A 17,414-nucleotide genomic window follows, 5' to 3' on the forward strand; every position below is an offset into this window, starting at 1 on the left:
TTTAATCCATTTTATAAGTTTAATGCATAAAAACAACGTTTAAAATTTAAACTAAAATGGTTCATGCATATTACAAAATCAGAGCAGCAGCACCAATGGGCCACATGTATTTCTGCGCAGTACTGCTCCAATCCAGATGGTGGCAGTACGAGTACAACAACAGCAAACTCCAGTGGAAATTGTAGTTCATTAACTCAAGCTGTAGTCATTTGTACTTCCGTGTTGTAACTTTCATTACAGTGGTGGAGCTGTGACTTCTGTCTGAGCATACGACTTGTTTCATGAATTATATTTTTTTGATTGAACACACCATTTTTACTAAATACACAAAAAACTTTGAAAACAGATTTACACTTTTTAAAGAAGTGTTTCTTAACCAGGGTCTCAGCACACTTCCCAGCAAGCCTCAAGAATAAATCAAAGCAAGCTTTTAAATAATAAGCTAAACAACTAAAATTCATAATATTTATAATTTTAATTCAACTATATATATATATATATATATTCAATTTTAACCCCCATATAAATATATATATATATATATTTAATATATTTTGTTTAGGTGTACTGTACTACTGTAATACTGTAATAGTGTTACCCAAAAAGTGCAATCATGTGATGAGATGCCGGTGACATTTTCAAAATTGCCGAAATTATAGAAACGGAACAAAATCACACAATTGTTTTTTTGTTTTTTTTTATCACAAGTGCCTAAATATAATTGGGGGAAAAAATATTTTTTAAATAAGTAAATCCATAATTTTGAATCCACTTAATTCATTTATTTCTTACATACACTTCATTATGCATCTTTTGGCATTGACATTTCATAGTAGTCCCACATTATAATAGAAGTTGATAATTCAAAACAAAATAATAGTGTATTTTATATTCGACACAATACATACTCACAAAAATCTCATGCCATTTGTAATACTGCAGTAAAGCAGTCCAATATAGACTCTGGGATTCAGGAAATGTTTGTGTGAAATCACACATGGTCAAAGAACATTTTATGCATTTGTATGAAAGATTTTTCAAGTGCTTCCACAAGGTTCAACAAAAATCTTCTACTGACAAGCTATAAGGCTGTTTCCAGGTGAACACCTTGTTGTGAATGAATGTGTGTCACTGTGTGGAGATGAGTGACACTATGGTGTCTATGATGCGAGATCCTCGAGGACAGCTGATCAGATCGATGCTGGGATTTCGGATCTTCTCCTCTAAGAGCTGATCCATCTCCCACCGCAGCTCTTTCACCAGCTCAGCCACCTACATAAACACAATCTGAAATCAAATACTGCCATAGCATGCTATAATATTCTAGTGCACGTCTGCTTTACCTCATGAGACGCAGCAGCAAATTTGATCCAGCCGTCGTCCAGAGAGACGATGAACTCTCCACGCTGCAGCTCCACGCTCACCTGCCCGCCACCGAACAGCACCATGGGATACACGCACACCATGCTACAGTCACGGAGAAACACTCGACTCGTCTTCACCTTCTCATGGTACACCAGGTATGGGCTGTCATAGTGCCGCACCTACAGAGTGGAAGTTATACTCCATTTAATCTTATATTATAGAAAATACCACATTTTTTAATATATTTAATATTATATTAAATTTATCTGCCTCTAAAACAAACTTACAAATAATGTAAGACAGACAGGTCTTATATAAATTATGATATAATTTATAAATACTATTACTGATAATAGTGCAGTCTAAAAATGCCCGCTTTTCACAATCTAACTGACAATATCCTGCCCTGAAAACAGTGAAATGTGCGTACGGACGTTTTCACGAATAAATAATAATTCATCAAAAACTTTCGTACTAAAATTTATTCTAAATGTACTAAAAGATTCAAGAACAACTTATACCACACGTACGCAATAATCATGTACAAACGGGGGCCTTATAAGCATGTGTTAAGAACCCTATATAATTAGATGTTATTGATAAATTATAATTACAGTTCCAATTATATATATATAAAATATTAGAGCTCCAAACAACAATCACCTGATCTATCCTTATATAAACGGTGATTAATGTCTCATCTTGTGTTTAGAGGCATTGCACACTTGGTACTGCTTGAAGACATCGTGGCGCGTGCTCTAAGGAGAGAGCGCGTCTTTAGAGAGCGCACAGATATGTTCGCTGAGAGTGACGAATGGCTGTTCAGTCACTTTAGCAGGGTATATACAGCAATCCTTAAGTTAAATTTACTACTTTTTAATACCTTTTTTACTACCTTCAGAATATTTTTTAAAACCATCACGACACTGAATTGCAAGTGTTAATCAGCGACCTTTCTATTATTTACACAGATTTTGACATATATAACATACAAAAAAAGAATAGATTTAGAGTAAATAACTTCGTAAATAAAACTTAGTAAATAAAATAAAACAAACTACATAAAATTTGCAATGGAGAGAATGTATAGTTCCAGCACACTGGCTGGCATTCATTGCAAGTTGATGCATTACAAACGGGCATCTTCTATGAACTGTTGCGGATTCTATGAACTGTTGCGGATTCTAAGAACTGTTGCGGATTCAAAAACTGCGCCACGAATTTGCGGCAGTGGTGGTGGAGGTGCAGCCGCGCAGACAGCTGAGATTGGTAGAATTAACTGCTCTCTCCGAGCACGCATTCCATTTTTATGTTTAGTGGATTGCATATGCGACCGAAGTGCGTTAGCTCCCATCCAGTTGACATTGATGTTTTTTTTACACACCGAACAATAAGCCTTCCTGTTAGTGTTGTCACGGTACCAAAATTTCAATATTCGGTACCGATAGCCGTGAAAATCCACGGTTCTCTGTACCAATTTCGGTACCAAAGCAAAACACAAAAATATGCTAATTAAAAAAAAAAATTACTTTTTACACTAAAAATAAAACCAATGCCATTCTTTATACTTATTGTGTTTAAAGTTTTTCTACAAGTTATATAATTATGAAAAACAGTAAACAAGTTTCACCCAAATTTAATTTGTCTTTTAATTTATGAAATTTAAACATTTTATTTTTGGTAAATAAAGGGGATTTGCTATTAAAATTAAAACATGGAAGAAATATTGTGATTTATTTCTTCAAAAAATAAAGTTTTTTAAATTTTTTTCAACAGTAGTAGCAGTATCACATACATTTTACTAAATAATAGTAATATTTCTAGCACAATGCCCTTATGTAAAAATTTACTTTAAGGCCTAATGAATGCATATTTGTCATTTTAACTGAACTTACTTTGTTCGAAAATGAATATGAGTAATTCTAAATGAACTCCGTTATTTTGACAGGAGAAGACAACAAAGAATAGTTTACATATAGCGTGTCGATTCAGCGTGGTAAGACTCTCGCTCTCTCTCTCTTTGCATGTGTGAGAAACAGCGCTATCAGTAAATCTATTAGAAAACTTGCATTTGCCCAAGAAGACGACGATGGTTGTCCAGTCTTTGAAGATATGCCTTGAAGCAAGTCTAAAATAAAACGGAAACCAGCCACTTCTGTTGAGCGCGCAGTGTTCTGAGATGATGCCGAACGACCACTGAATATGACGTCAGCATCAAACATACATTGAGATGGAGACGAAAGATCTTTGATTATCTGCCCAGATATGCTAAAGCCCATATTTAAACGAACTAACGCGAACGCAGATAGAATTTCAATCAGAATAGGACACCTGATAGTCTGAAAAAATAATACCTAATTTGGAAAAAAATAATACCTCTGAGACCACATTTAACACTTTTAATGGCCTTAAATTTGACTATTTTGATTTATCACTTTTTAATACTTTTTAAAACCCCGCGGACACCCTGTTTAGGTTGCCCAGAGAAGTCCTCATTGATTTATGCAACTCACTGGAACCACACCTAAGCCACATCACCAACCACTCTCACCACCTTATCTCCAAGCCTGTGTTTAACCCATGCTTCCTTCTTACCTGTGCCCGTTATGCCAGTGGATACACTTTTAAATAACAAATAATTTTTCCTGGCTTCCACCTGCGACAGCAAAACCTCACGTTCATTATCGTTAAAGTTATTTTTCTTTGTCTTTTGTTTCGGTGCCATAATTGTCTTTCTCTGTACAAGTGCCGCGTTGTGGAAAGCCCTTATATGGAGCTGGTTTGGGCGTGAATTATGCTAATTACTGACCTCGTGCACGCGGGCGCTCATTAAGAAGACTCCAAATTCACTAACAGAAGAACGAGTTTAAGAACAAGCTCATGTGCATACGCACGTGTTGTGAATAAGGCAGAAAGTTCTCGTGAGAAGTTCAAATGTGCGTAAATATAAGAAAATTGTACGCAAAAATTAGTGAATAAGACCCAGTGTTTCAGCAGAAAATGCTTGATTTTTCAGATGCTATGTTCAGAGCAGATGTAGTTTAGATGGGATAGTTACAGAGTAGTTGACAGATGAGGGGTGTATGTGGACGGCTCCATCACTCTTGGTCATGAAGCGCAGCTCCTCTGCTTTAGGCTGCATCTTCATAGCTCCTTTACTAGTGAGCTTGTACTTCCCCTGAGGAGATCTCACCTAAACAAAACACAGCATGTTTTACACACAGTCACATTTAACATCTTACACACCAGAGACATGTGTGCACTGACCTGGACTACATTAGGGTAGAGAGCTGCACACAGCATGGCTGACATCAGCTTGGTGTTATCAGAGTTCAGGTTGGCCTGTGAGGCGCAGAAAAACAAAGAACAGGTCACAGGTTGTGAGTTTTTATCATTATTTTTACCTACAGTGTTTAAATACCTTGTATAGATTTTACCCAACAGTCTAAATATGACATATATAGTGTCAGAAAGCATTCACTGTCTGGAAGAGATGCAATGAAACATCTTCCAAATAGTTCAGAAAACAGCACAATTACCAAACTCATATTAATCAGCGATGATCACTAGAATGTTAACACAAACGCACCATTTTAGTGAAATAATGTAAAATATTTGTATATTTTAATTTCAATTTTGAAATAGCTGTCTCTACCACCAGTCAGAAATTTATGAAAACACTTAAATCAATCAAAATCTATTAGAAAAGCTTAATCACTGCATGGACATCTTTCAGTTCTGTAGTTCTTGTCTCTGTACTCCAGAATCGGTTACCTCATAACCTGTGGCCTCCAGCACCCCATCACTTCCTTTCGAGCTCATTTTTTCAATGACCCTGGCCTTCAGTCCGTCCTTCACAAAGCCAATGTCAGACAGAAGCTCTGCAAACTGCCTTTTAAGACCTGCTATCTCCTGAAAGCACACACACGACACAGAGCAGTTACCCAAGCATGCTAAAATGACTGACGTTTCCACTGAGCCAATCAGAGTCCAGTCTCACCTGTAAGCCCCGGTTCGAGAGGAAGTTCTCTCTGCAGTACCGGTAACCTGCATTAGCTCCGCTCTGTGCTGCATTACACCAGCCCTGAGCAAACAAATCTGTTTATATCATGATTATATTGTCAACAGAAAATAAAATTCACTGGAATACTTTCAGTATGTTCACATAATCTTTAAATATTGTGTATTTACAGAGCCTGGACTGACCTTGTACGCCTGCAGCAAAGCTAGATGGTCACTGTTCGCCAGAGAGAAGGCCAGCTTCTTCTCATTCGCTTCCTCTCGTTTGTCCCAGGGAGACACCTGTGAGCATGACAAGACCTCAGGTAACACAGTACAGCGCTGGAGTGGGATCTTCTACATGTGGCTGCTGACTTACGAATGGACTCTTGAAGGCCAGGCTGGCGGCGATGGTGAGGGCAGGGTCCAGGCAGCGGAAGATGGCCCCCAGCAGCATGAGTTTACCGATGCGCACGTCCACCGGCAGACAGGCCAAATGCCAGCCGAGGGGCGTCAGAGACTCCTTGTCTGTCAGGGCGCCCAGGGCACACAGGCGCTGTTTAGCGGCATCCAGACTGCCCACCTCGGGCGGCTCAATAAGCTGAGAGAAAACTGACTCCAGAGGACGCTCTGCAAACACCTCCAACACCTTAACCCTGGAAGACATGAACAGAAATGGGTTCAAGTTTAAACTATTAAGATCTAAACCAGTCCTACTTGGGTTTCACATGAAGTTTACTTGTATTAAAGCTGCGGTAGGTAACTTTTGACGCTCTAGCGGTTAATAAACAGAACTGCTTGCGTCTTGCGGAAGAACATCGTAGCCGGAACTACTTCTCTCTGTTTATGTCTATGAAGAATCACAAAGGTACTGGGTTACTCCGCCGCGGTATCCCCGAAGCAATCTAAAATAGTCCGAATCTAAACACTTATTATAGGTGCACCCTAGTGATTCAGGACAAGCCAAAAACACGGTTTGGAAAATGGATTCATGGTGTACTCGCTTATTATATAAATTTTTCTACATTTTGAACACAAACAAAGTTACGGACCGCAGCTCTGATTGGTTATTTTTTACCAGGAGCGATGGAGTTTCTGCAAATGCCAATAGGATCACTGGGAGGAGCCAGAGGAGCTTGATTTTTTTCACAGATTATCTGTCTCATATTCTACTGTCAGGACATAATGACAGGTTTAACAAATATGTAAAAAATATATTTTTACAAAAGTTACCTACTGCAGCTTTAAGGGAATAGTTCACTTGAATTTTTTAATTGCTGAAAGGCCATAAAAGATGTAGATGAGTTTGTTTGTTCATGGGAACAGATTTGAAGGAAAATGGTGCATTACATCACTTTCTCACCACTGGAGTGAATGGGTGCCGTCAGAATGAGAGTCAAAACAGCTGATAAAAACATCACAATAATCCACACCACTCCTGTCCATTAAATAAATGTCTTATAAAGTCAAAAGCTGCGTGTTTCTAAGAAACAAATCCATCATTAAGTTATTTTTAACATTAATTTAACATCCATTTATCCATGCTATTGCTTTCTTCAGTGAAAATGCTGTCCCATCTGAATCAGGAGAGAAATGTGCACAGATTAAGCACCGTTTACAAGCAAAAAAAAACGTCCAACAAACAAATACATTGGTGAATTATTATATAAGAGAACAACAGTGGATTGATTTGGTCACTGGAGGAAGGGTTATTATGAATTATGGACTCATATTTTGGACTGAGGAGATGGTTTTAAGTCTTAGTGATGGATTTGTTTATTATAAACATTTTTTTCTTCACAAGACATTACTTGATGGACTGGAGTGGTGTGGATTACTTGTGGATTATTGTGATGTTTTTATCAGCTGTCTGTACTCTAATTCTGACGGCACCCATTCACTGAGTGATGTAATGCTAAATTTCTCCAAATCGGTTCCCGTGAACAAACTAATTCATCTGCATCCTGGATGTCCTGAGGCTAAGTACATTTTCAGCAAAAGTTAATTTTCGGGTGACCTTGGGTGAACCTTTAATGAAAGTGTTTTATTGTAAAAGCATGTGTTTTTTGTGATTGGTTTCCTTTTGAGGTGGTTACCTTAGACAGAGCTGCTCCAGAGGAACTCTCTGGATCTCAGGCAGCTGCTGTTGGCTCAGGTGGTGTCTGAAGCGATGGCTCGTAAACAGATGGAAGCAGACACCTGACGCCACACGACCGGCGCGGCCTTTTCTCTGAAGAGCGTTGGCACGAGACACCCACACGTCCTCTAGACTCTCCATACTGCGACTGGCATCGTACCTAACACATGCACAATCATATGACAATGCATCCCAAACCAGAAAGAACAGTCAATGTTAGCCAAGAAAAATAAACATCTAGATCTGTCTCAAGAGTCTCAAACCTCTTCTCTTTCATCCGGCCAGAGTCTATGACATACACCACATCGTCAATGGTGACAGAGGTTTCAGCGATGTTGGTGGAGATGATGATTTTGGTCACACCCTCAGGGGGGCGGTTAAAGACCGCCTGCTGCTCCTCATTGGACAGGGTTGAGTGTAGAGGATACACTACACACCTAAAAGAAATGTACACACACTCATCAGGTTAACCAAAACATGTCACATTTCATTATTAATGTTACTTATATATATTAACATACATTACCTTTCAATAGTCTAATTCTAGCATTATTAAATCTCCACAGTCCACACTATTATTTTTATCAATCTAAAGCATTCTGGTTAAACAAAAGTACAGCAATAACCCATTAGAACAATCTACCTGTTTTTTCTTCTGTTATTGAACATCCTGTTCGACTGGAGCTGCTCATATAATTGCTTTATTTCAGCAAGTCCTGGTAGGAAGACCAAAACAGCACCTGTGCACGCACACCCACACACACACACACACACACACACACGGTCCATCACTGTGACTTATTTTAACCTTACGAAGAAGATTATTTGAACAGGTGGTCTTTACCTGCTGGGAAGCTGTGGTCTCCATCAACAATCCACTCCAACAGACTCTCCACCAGGTCCATGTTGATTTTATCAAGATCCATAGCAGCCAATGTTTTCACTACAGACTTTGAGCAATCTTAAAAAGAGATGCACAAATATATACCGTATTTTCCGGACTATAAGTCACACTTTTTTTCATAGTTTGGCTGGTCCTGCGACTTATAGTCAGGTGCGACTTATATATCAAAATTAATTTGACATGAACCAAGAGAAATGAACTAAGAGACACGAACCAAGAGAAAACATTACCGTCTCCTGCCACGAGAGGGCGCTCTATTCTGCTCAGTGCTCCTGTAGTCTACACTGAAGACATAGAGCGCCCTCTCGTGGCTGTAGACGGTAATGTTTTCTCTTGGTTCTAAATAAATGCGACTTATAGTCCGGTGCGACTTATATATGTTTTTTTCCTCATCATGACGTATTTTTGGACTGATGCGACTTATACTCAGGTGCGACTTATAGTCCGAAAGGCTGTTTTGTCAAATTACACAAAGATCTAATATCAAGAAATGATTTAAGAAGTTCATTTGTACAATCACTAAAAACAGAAATAGAGTAATAAGCAGGCCCACAAAAAAAAAAATAAGAACAGGAAATGAAGAGACAATCTGGTAATAAATTCTTACTGGAATATCGGACGGTGAGCTCCTGTTGACTGAGCTGCTGATCAGGGATGTTGTCTTTGACCGAATCCTTTTTCATGAAGGACGTACAGGACCAGCCACGATCATCATCAAAGTCTTCAACAGGAGCCCGTCCCTTCCCAGTCATGCCACCCTGAGCGGAGGGACGAGTTTGCTTTGTGGAGCGCCGGTATGGACTACCATCTTCAATTACATACCTTTACAACAAAAGAACCAAACGGGTCGCGATGTAAAGACTTTCTTTTTATTATTGTGTGAAGAATACAACATAATCATAGATGAGGCAAAATACCTGGTCTTAGCGATAGCATCTTCGAGGAAGAACTGCTCCACCGGGAATGTGCGTCCTTCAGATAAAGAAAGTATGAAATGTGTTATGGATTAAGTATTAAAGGTTGCATCTCTTCATGATCAATAACCGTGAATGTTTCCTGATCTAATCTAATCTCAGGACCTGGTATATGGATGGTGGGGCAGTCATTGAAGTACTGGGAGAAGAGCTCGGCATTCAGGGTTGCACTCATCATAATTATTTTCAGATCCGATCTTTTCGCGATCAGATCCTTCAGAACCAGCAGCAAGAAGTCACTGTGAGACAGGAGTCGTGTTAACTGTCAGACTCAGGATGTGTTGATAGGTGTACGATTGCGTTCCACGAACCTCTCTTCTGTGCGTTCATGGACCTCATCCACGATCACATGTGTGATGTCTCGGAGCTCGGAGTCGCCCTCTAACCTGCGCAAAAGGACGCCGGTGGTGCAGAACATCAGCCTGGTGCTGGAGGACTGGACGCAAGACAACATATACACACATTCATCCGTTTGTCAGCAAGAATGCATTAAATTGTTTAAAAGTGACAGTTGGAAGAAATGTTTCTGAGCAGCAAATCAGCACATTTGAATGATTTCTAAAGGATCATGTGACACCGAAGGCTGGAGTAAAGATGAAACTTTTCATGCAAGAACTAATTTTAGTTCTATTAAATCAAATTAATGTTATGCATTTAGCATTCAGGCTAACATTTTTTTTTTTGTTACCTAACATGTGTTCCCTGGGAATTGAACCCACAACCTTGCGCTTCTAACGCAATGCTCTACCACTGAGCCACAGGAACACAGGAGTTTTTGTTAAATCACATTTATAGTTATATCATATTTAATAGTAGCTGTAATTAAACAAAAGATAATCAAATGATGATCAAAATTAAACTGAGAATATATCATAGATATTTGACGTATCACTCAGCCTAGAGTAAATGTGGTATGTTTGTAGAAACGGTGTTACCCTGACGGTCTCCAGACGGATCTGGTAGCCTGTGGAGTGACCCAGGGCCTCGGCTCGTTCCTGGGCCACTCGGGTAGCCACAGCGATGGCAGAGATTCGCCGTGGCTGAGTGCAAATAATATTGGGCACTTTATCCTGCCGTCCAGTCCGGAGGAAACGATCCAGGATAAACTGAGGGATCTGAGTGGTTTTCCCGCATCTGAAGTCACATGAATTCAGACATGAAGAGATGTCAGAAAAACTGGTTAGCAGAAGATAAGTGCTGGAGGTCCCAGTCTTACCCAGTCATCCCACTGATGACGAGAACCTGGTTCTTATCCAAACAATCCAATATGGCCTCTCTCTTCAGGAATGCAGGTAGCTTCTGCCTCTGCTCCTGCATCGATATGTAGCGCCTCGACGACTGAGAGAGAACACACAATACATTTGAACAATATCCTGACTGCTCTCTTTGATTGTAATGATTGTAATCATTAACATCAACCCTGAAGCAACTGGATTTAAAGCTACAGTAGAAGTAGATCACTGCAGCACTCTGTACAGGTTTGAAAAGATATGAGGATAAGAAAAAGACAGGAAAATCTTCATACTATAGTAAAACCAAAAACAGTCCCACACTCATCCAAGCCCGGGAGCGTTACCTGCTTCTTCTTGAACTCTCCGCAGAGCTTCTTGTTCTCTTGCAGTATCTGCTCAGTTTTGACCTCGCTCTTCTTCACCATCCTCTTCCTTAAGTTCACATAGCTCTCGTTTTCCACGGGTATACATTCCTCCTCATCTTCATCACCTTCATCATCACTATCTTCTTGTTCATCACCAATATCCTGTCTTCGGTACGACGCATCTGATTGAACACACAAATGTAAATGATGACACATGTTTAAATTTTCGGGTGAAGTTTTGAGTTTTGAGACGCCCAATCGCTTACCTTCCTTTCGTCCCACTCTGTGGTTTGTGCTCTCGGTGGTGTTGTTTGATCGATCTCTAGGTGTTTTATCAGTCGTAATGCTGTTGGCTAGTGTGTTCCTACTGCTCTGACTCCTGGTCGGAGCGGCGGTGGGTGGAGTCAGGACAGGGGGCGGAGCACTGTACTTGTGATGAGCAGCAGACAGCAGCTCTCTGGCAGGTCCGTCCTCCTCCAGACAGGAAATGAGGGTGTAGACCACCGGCTCTCCTTCCCGCGCAGCACTTAGTGACTGATCGAACAGGTGCTCTGTGACACTGAGGCGTCCCGCGCCAGAGAGCGATTCATTGGTGCTACTGAAGGCCACGAGCGGAGCTTGAAAAGGATATAAACTACCTGGTTGGAAACGAATCTCCAGCTGGTAAACGGGAGCTTCTGTGCTGCTAAACCCTGGCTGACTTCCCTTGCAAAAATCTCTGGGAGAGCTCGGTTCATGAGTTTGGTGCTGGAACTTGCAGCGGTTTCCATACTTACAACCTGCCCCCTTCAGGTAAAACTTACAAACCTGATTGGATCCTGACTGCTTTTTACAATTGGACGAGTTTGAAGTTTTGTTGCGACTCTCATCCACCCACAGCAGGTCGAGCTGAATCGTCCAAACACGACTGCTGATGCGCTCACAGAAGCGATCCCCGTAGATTGCGGTCAAAGCGAGGGCCTCTTCCTGTCGCAGAGCTACACATTCCTCCGGAGAAGGGAGCTGGGATGTTTGGGGTTTGAGGGCGCTGGTGCCAAAACGTTCTGTGAACATCTGGGATAGGAGGAGCTCTAATGTCGCTCCAACCTCACCTCGTCCACTTTCTTCTCCGGCCTCCAAAGCTTGTCGACAGCGCTCCCGATCAAACCCGTATCTGTTTCGTGGGAACCACGGAGTTACTAAAACAGTGCACTGAGTGAACAAACGGATTCAGTACTTTATAAAAGTATGCTTAAAAGACCACCTCATCTACCACCCAGGCATTAACAATCTGCACGTAACGCTATAATACACTGGAATTATATTTTTAACAGGAAAAAGTAAAACCTAAATTGAATTAGAAAACAATTTCATGGTGAAAAAATATTTTCAAAAATGAAACGTATTTAAATATTAAATATAATCATGTTTCTTCTTATTTTTGTTATCAGTAATGTACATTAGGGAGTTTTGTGTTATATTTTCTGTTAATTTATTTATTAATTACAAACACTTTTATTGATTATTAATCATACAGTGATTTTTTAAAATGTAAAATACTGTGAAATGTATGGTTATTGCAAGCAAAAACTAAGAATTACTGTATAATTCACAGTGAAAAGAAAAAAAAAAACTGTAAAAAGGCATTCCCAGAAGTCCCTGCATGTGCATGACACAACATATGATTATATTATTAATAAATAATTTGATCATCTCGTTTCTACAGTTTTTGTTATTTTACAGCTATATTACAGAAACAATAATTACAATTATTAACTTTAAGATGAAAATCTGTAAATGGCCTAATATTGCATTAAATGTGATTTTACTATACAATACTCTCAAATTTATGGTTACTGCAAGTAAAAACTAATGAATTACCGTATTATTTATGGCATAATTTATGGTCCCTTAGTGACATCACACATGAATAGATTTTATTTAAACATTTTGCTTCTGTTTTTTGCTAACACTACTATACATTCAGATGTTTTGAGTGACATTTCACATTTCATTATTTAGTGAATGTTTATTGCATTACTTAAGAGTCGTGTGTTAGCATGATGGTGTTTTTTTGTGTTTTGGGTATGACCCTGTGCATTGGCCAATGTTGTAGACAGGCCACTTACAATAAACCTGAATTCATCATATGCAGAACCTGCATTAAAATGGTGAGTACAAGTACATTTTAGGGTAAAAATCCAATGTTGGTATGATTTATCAACAATACATAAGTAAATAGAGTTTTGTCACATTTTTGGTGGATTTCTGAAAACCACAGCTGTTGTATTTTCCTAGTAAATTTAACCGGATATGTTTTCCCACTAGAGTGATCTTGTAATAGAAGTAGTGATGCCTGTTTTAGCCAAAGTGTACCTGCAAAGAGTGCCCAGAGCAAACAGGGAGATCACCGGCTCCGGCTTCGAGTGCTTCTCCTCGACCGGCTCCTCCATCCAGTCGTCACTCTCGGCACATTCTACTCCGTCATCATGGGTTTGCCAGAACTGACCTTCCTCACGACGGTCCAGCTCATCAAACTCCTCTTCCTCGTCCTCTTCCTCCTCACCACCCTCATAATCAGAGCCGCTGCATGACAATATTCAATTATTACACACCGAACGAACAATAAACCAGATAAACAACTGCTTAAAGTGCAACACAAGGGGTTAAGAGGTTAAAACCCCTGTGGAAAAAACGAACGGAGGGAACATTAGTGTGAGGCCAAGTCAAGTTCACCTGTTTGGTGTCGGATGGTCGTGGCTCTGAAGCTCCCGCAGCAGCTCTTTGACCTGTAGTCTGTTCGCGGACGTCATGTGTATCTTCTGCAGGGGCAGCTGCACCTGCTCGGGTCTAAATCTGGATCTCTTGTCCTCCTCGTCATGTTTTCTGGGCAGTGCCTGAGATCTTCCTCTGCCGGATCCTCCACGAGCCCCTCGGACACCTCTTGGACCTCTTGATGAGGGAGGCTTGAAGGACTGACTGGGACCCAAGTCCAGGCTGAAATCATCTTCATCATCCCAACCTCCACTAGCAGCTTTCCTGTTTCCTCCACCTCCTCCTCTTCCTCCTCCTCTTCCTCTGGGTTTATTGAACCGTCCTCCACCCCGATTGGGTTTGCCTCTCCTCCTTCCACTCATCAGTTCAGCTCCCTTTTAGTGTGCTTCCTTTCAACTGAGACATACTTGTGTAAATACACTTGTCCTGAAAACCATCTACAAACTAATATAATCATTTCATATATATGTGTTAATTTATATTTAAGAATGGCATTTTATTTGTAAGGATTAGAACCATAAATTAACCATTAAAATATGGAAACACGGTAACCAGACATGAATCAGGGCGCATTGTAAATACTGTAAGTGTACTAGCTACGTTATATTTAGACGAGGCGGTTAAGAAAATATTAGTGTTATTTGGCAATGACAGCAACTCACAAATCAAACCGATCATCGAGCCGACTTTCAAATGAATCTGAAGTTTAGAGAATCTCTCGCTGTACAGTTACAGCTTTTACATCCGAGTGGAGATTCTGATTCTAACCTATGATTCTAACCGGCCGCAAGCAAGATTCAACAGGAAACGTGTTATAGTTTTCAAAATAAAAGTCATGCGTGGAACAAAATAAAAGCTTACGCTCTGCGGCGAACAGTTTTTATACTCTAATTTCATTTGGTTTGAGTAAAAAAAAATAAAATAAAATAAAAATGTATATATATATATATATATATATATATATATATATATATATATATATATATATATATATATATATAGTGTTCCCATCATGTTAAGTCCTGCTTCAAAAAGGACATAATAATGAATCAGCACAAAACAATAAAACATCAATGAATAGGTTCAGTGGTCTATAAAAGGATATAATTATACCACATAACAAATGAGCACAGGGAGTTCAGTGTTTTGCTTAAATGCTAATTTCCAGTGTCCTAATAATACTGGGAAACACTGCTAGCATCGCTCCATCTGACTGCACTATTTGTAATGGTCCAATTACACAAGATAGACAGTTCAGAACAAGCTCTCACAGAGAAGAGGTTGCTGAGTTCACATAAAAATGAAGCCTTTTCGGTCTAACAAGCCATTAGTCATTTCTGAGTGTTCTGGGTGTTTTTTTTCTTCTTCTATGAACTCTTTCTGAGTATCATACAATAAAAGTGAAAAAGTCTCTGATACCTAGAGACATTTTTTTACTTCACATGAAAACAACAACAACAACCACGCATTATAACTTAAATAGACCTATTAAAGATTTTCTTTTCTTCCCATAGTGTTCTATTATTTATTTAGAGATATTCCAAATCAAACTGAAAAAATGTGAACCCTTCAAGAAGCAGACCTACAGTGTTAAGACTGTAACACCTCAGTACAAATATACTTAAACTACAAAATAATTCTGACAGCTTCAAAACTGATGTTGCATGTACGAAAATCATCGTTTTTGGTAATTACTGAACAGACGTTGTCACTGACAGCTTTGAAATTCGACACGACAACTTCTGTTTCGAAAAAAAACAAACTAAAGTTATAGTAACCTACGTGAATGCTGCTTAGAATGTATACTTTAAAAACAAGGAATATCATGCTAAAAATGAAGGTGCATTAATCTAAGCAGCCCAGGTTTGCACAGAGTACAGAACAAATACTGAGGAACTGACAGGGTCTTTTATTCATACAAGATTAGTGTCCTAGAGAAGGTGAAACCTGAATAAATGAATCTCCAGTCTGACTGCACTGAAGATTATGTTCTTAAATGATTTGTGAGAGGAAAGGATGCAAACATCCAAAGGCCTAAATTGATCCTTCATGTGGACAGATGGGGGAGCTAGCTGACCAGAGGAGGGGGATTGTAACAGCCGGGCCGAGTTCACGGACTGGCTTTAGATTTTTCTAGATTTAAGACAGTGGTGGGACAGTCACAGGACATTAGCAAAACTCACATTTTGGTCGAGTAGGTAGCACTTCTGTGCTATCTGGGACACATGGATGGATGTTACCAGGTGTTAATGGAAGAAAGGCTGTAAGTTAAAATCAGGAGTAACCTAACTAAAATGAAAACTTTTTGTAAAAAAAAAAAAAAAAGAAGAAGAAGAAGAAGAACAAAAAAAAAACAATGATTAAAAACTGAAATAAAATATTAAAAACCTTAAACTAATTGTATTTCTCATTTAAAATAACTAAAACGTTATAAAACTATATAAGCATATTGAAAAGTGAAAAAAAGAAAATGTATATGACTGAAATCATAAAGACACCCAAAATCATATAGACACCCATCAGATGCATGAAGTGATTTTAAACAGACATCTTGCTGATGTACCTGGGAAAACAGAAAGTATTAAAGTAAAAAAATAGTTAAAATAAGTGTCTTTAAAAGAAGTGCATATGAAGCTGGTATCACAGGATGTTTGGTAATTTATATTTTTAGCTAGTTATTCTTAAACAAGATTAGGAATAAATGGATAGAAAGCCTGTGTCAGCATTGTGAGGGAATGAATTGTAAAAGATGTCCAGCAGTGATGATAGCGGAAGTGATCGTTGATGAGATGAGTCGAGAGACCAGGTCAGAAGTGCTGATTGGGGAAGAGCTGGCTGATTTTAGATATGTCAAAGTAACAGAAAAGTGTGAGGAATATATAAAAGCCTTCAGTGGACTTTTTTCTCCCATTTCCTTCATACTAGAAACAGTTTCTTTCTGTTCTGTGTAGGACATCATGGAGGATGTGGTAATATCTGCAGACATGCTGGAGGAATCTGTGGAGTCCAGAACTTTCCGCTGAATATGACAGAGGATAGTTTAGGGAAGAGGAGGTGGTGGGTCGGAGGCAAGTAGGGTAACAGAGAGGGGATGCTGTCAGTCTGTGTCTGTTCTTTAAACAGGACAGCTACTTATGTAACAAGCACTAGACAAAATGGGAAGGGAGCCATTTTCTCATACATTTAGATGAATTGTGTAGTTTCTGTTATCTTTGTAGGTCTTTGTATCCGCAGCTCCTTATTTCTAGCTATCTGTTTCATTTTCATCCCTTGCGGATATCCTCCCTCTCTGCGTTCTTCTGTTTTTATACTGATAGAGCGTAACCTTTTGGCTTTCTTCACTTATATTTGGCTTCTTCCTGAAACACAGGCCTGAGCATCGGAGAAAGAAGGCACAGGGTGTATGGCCTTATGTCATTTCTTTGTGCTGCTCAGTGAAAACAATCAGTGGATACACATAATTATGACTAATGCATCGTGTCAGACTTTGGATATGACAGAGTGCAGAGCAACACAAATAAATGAGTTATTGTAATTTTAACTATTTTATCAAAGAATCCTGAACAGAGTATCACCGTTTCCACAAAAGAAAAGCACTGATAGTAATAACAAAGGTTTTCTGAGACAATTCTTTTAATTTTCAATAACTTTTCACAAAATTACAGATAGATAGATAGATAGATA

The 17,414-nt window shown here is 39.2% G+C and overlaps 1 protein-coding gene across 1 annotated transcript; it reads right to left on the reverse strand.

Annotated features, from left to right (window-relative positions):
- Positions 1-760: 760 nt before the first annotated feature.
- Positions 761-14,553, reverse strand: dhx57 (DEAH (Asp-Glu-Ala-Asp/His) box polypeptide 57). Its single transcript, XM_052613626.1, has 23 exons — positions 14,393-14,553; positions 13,692-14,126; positions 13,332-13,541; positions 11,243-12,129; positions 10,956-11,158; positions 10,596-10,717; positions 10,315-10,513; positions 9,691-9,815; positions 9,485-9,618; positions 9,323-9,377; positions 9,013-9,227; positions 8,346-8,462; positions 8,145-8,241; positions 7,765-7,938; positions 7,461-7,661; positions 5,744-6,020; positions 5,572-5,667; positions 5,366-5,449; positions 5,140-5,277; positions 4,633-4,707; positions 4,424-4,558; positions 1,344-1,544; positions 761-1,272 (listed from the first exon to the last, which is right to left on the reverse strand). Exons 2-23 carry the CDS (start codon positions 14,090-14,092, stop codon positions 1,129-1,131), a joined length of 4,290 nt encoding a protein of 1,429 aa, XP_052469586.1. The 5' UTR covers positions 14,093-14,126; positions 14,393-14,553; the 3' UTR covers positions 761-1,128.
- Between the last annotated feature and the right edge of the window lie 2,861 nt (positions 14,554-17,414).

The sequence above is a fragment of the Carassius gibelio genome, chromosome A13, assembly GCF_023724105.1.
Source record: "Carassius gibelio isolate Cgi1373 ecotype wild population from Czech Republic chromosome A13, carGib1.2-hapl.c, whole genome shotgun sequence".
Classification (NCBI taxonomy): domain Eukaryota; kingdom Metazoa; phylum Chordata; class Actinopteri; order Cypriniformes; family Cyprinidae; genus Carassius; species Carassius gibelio.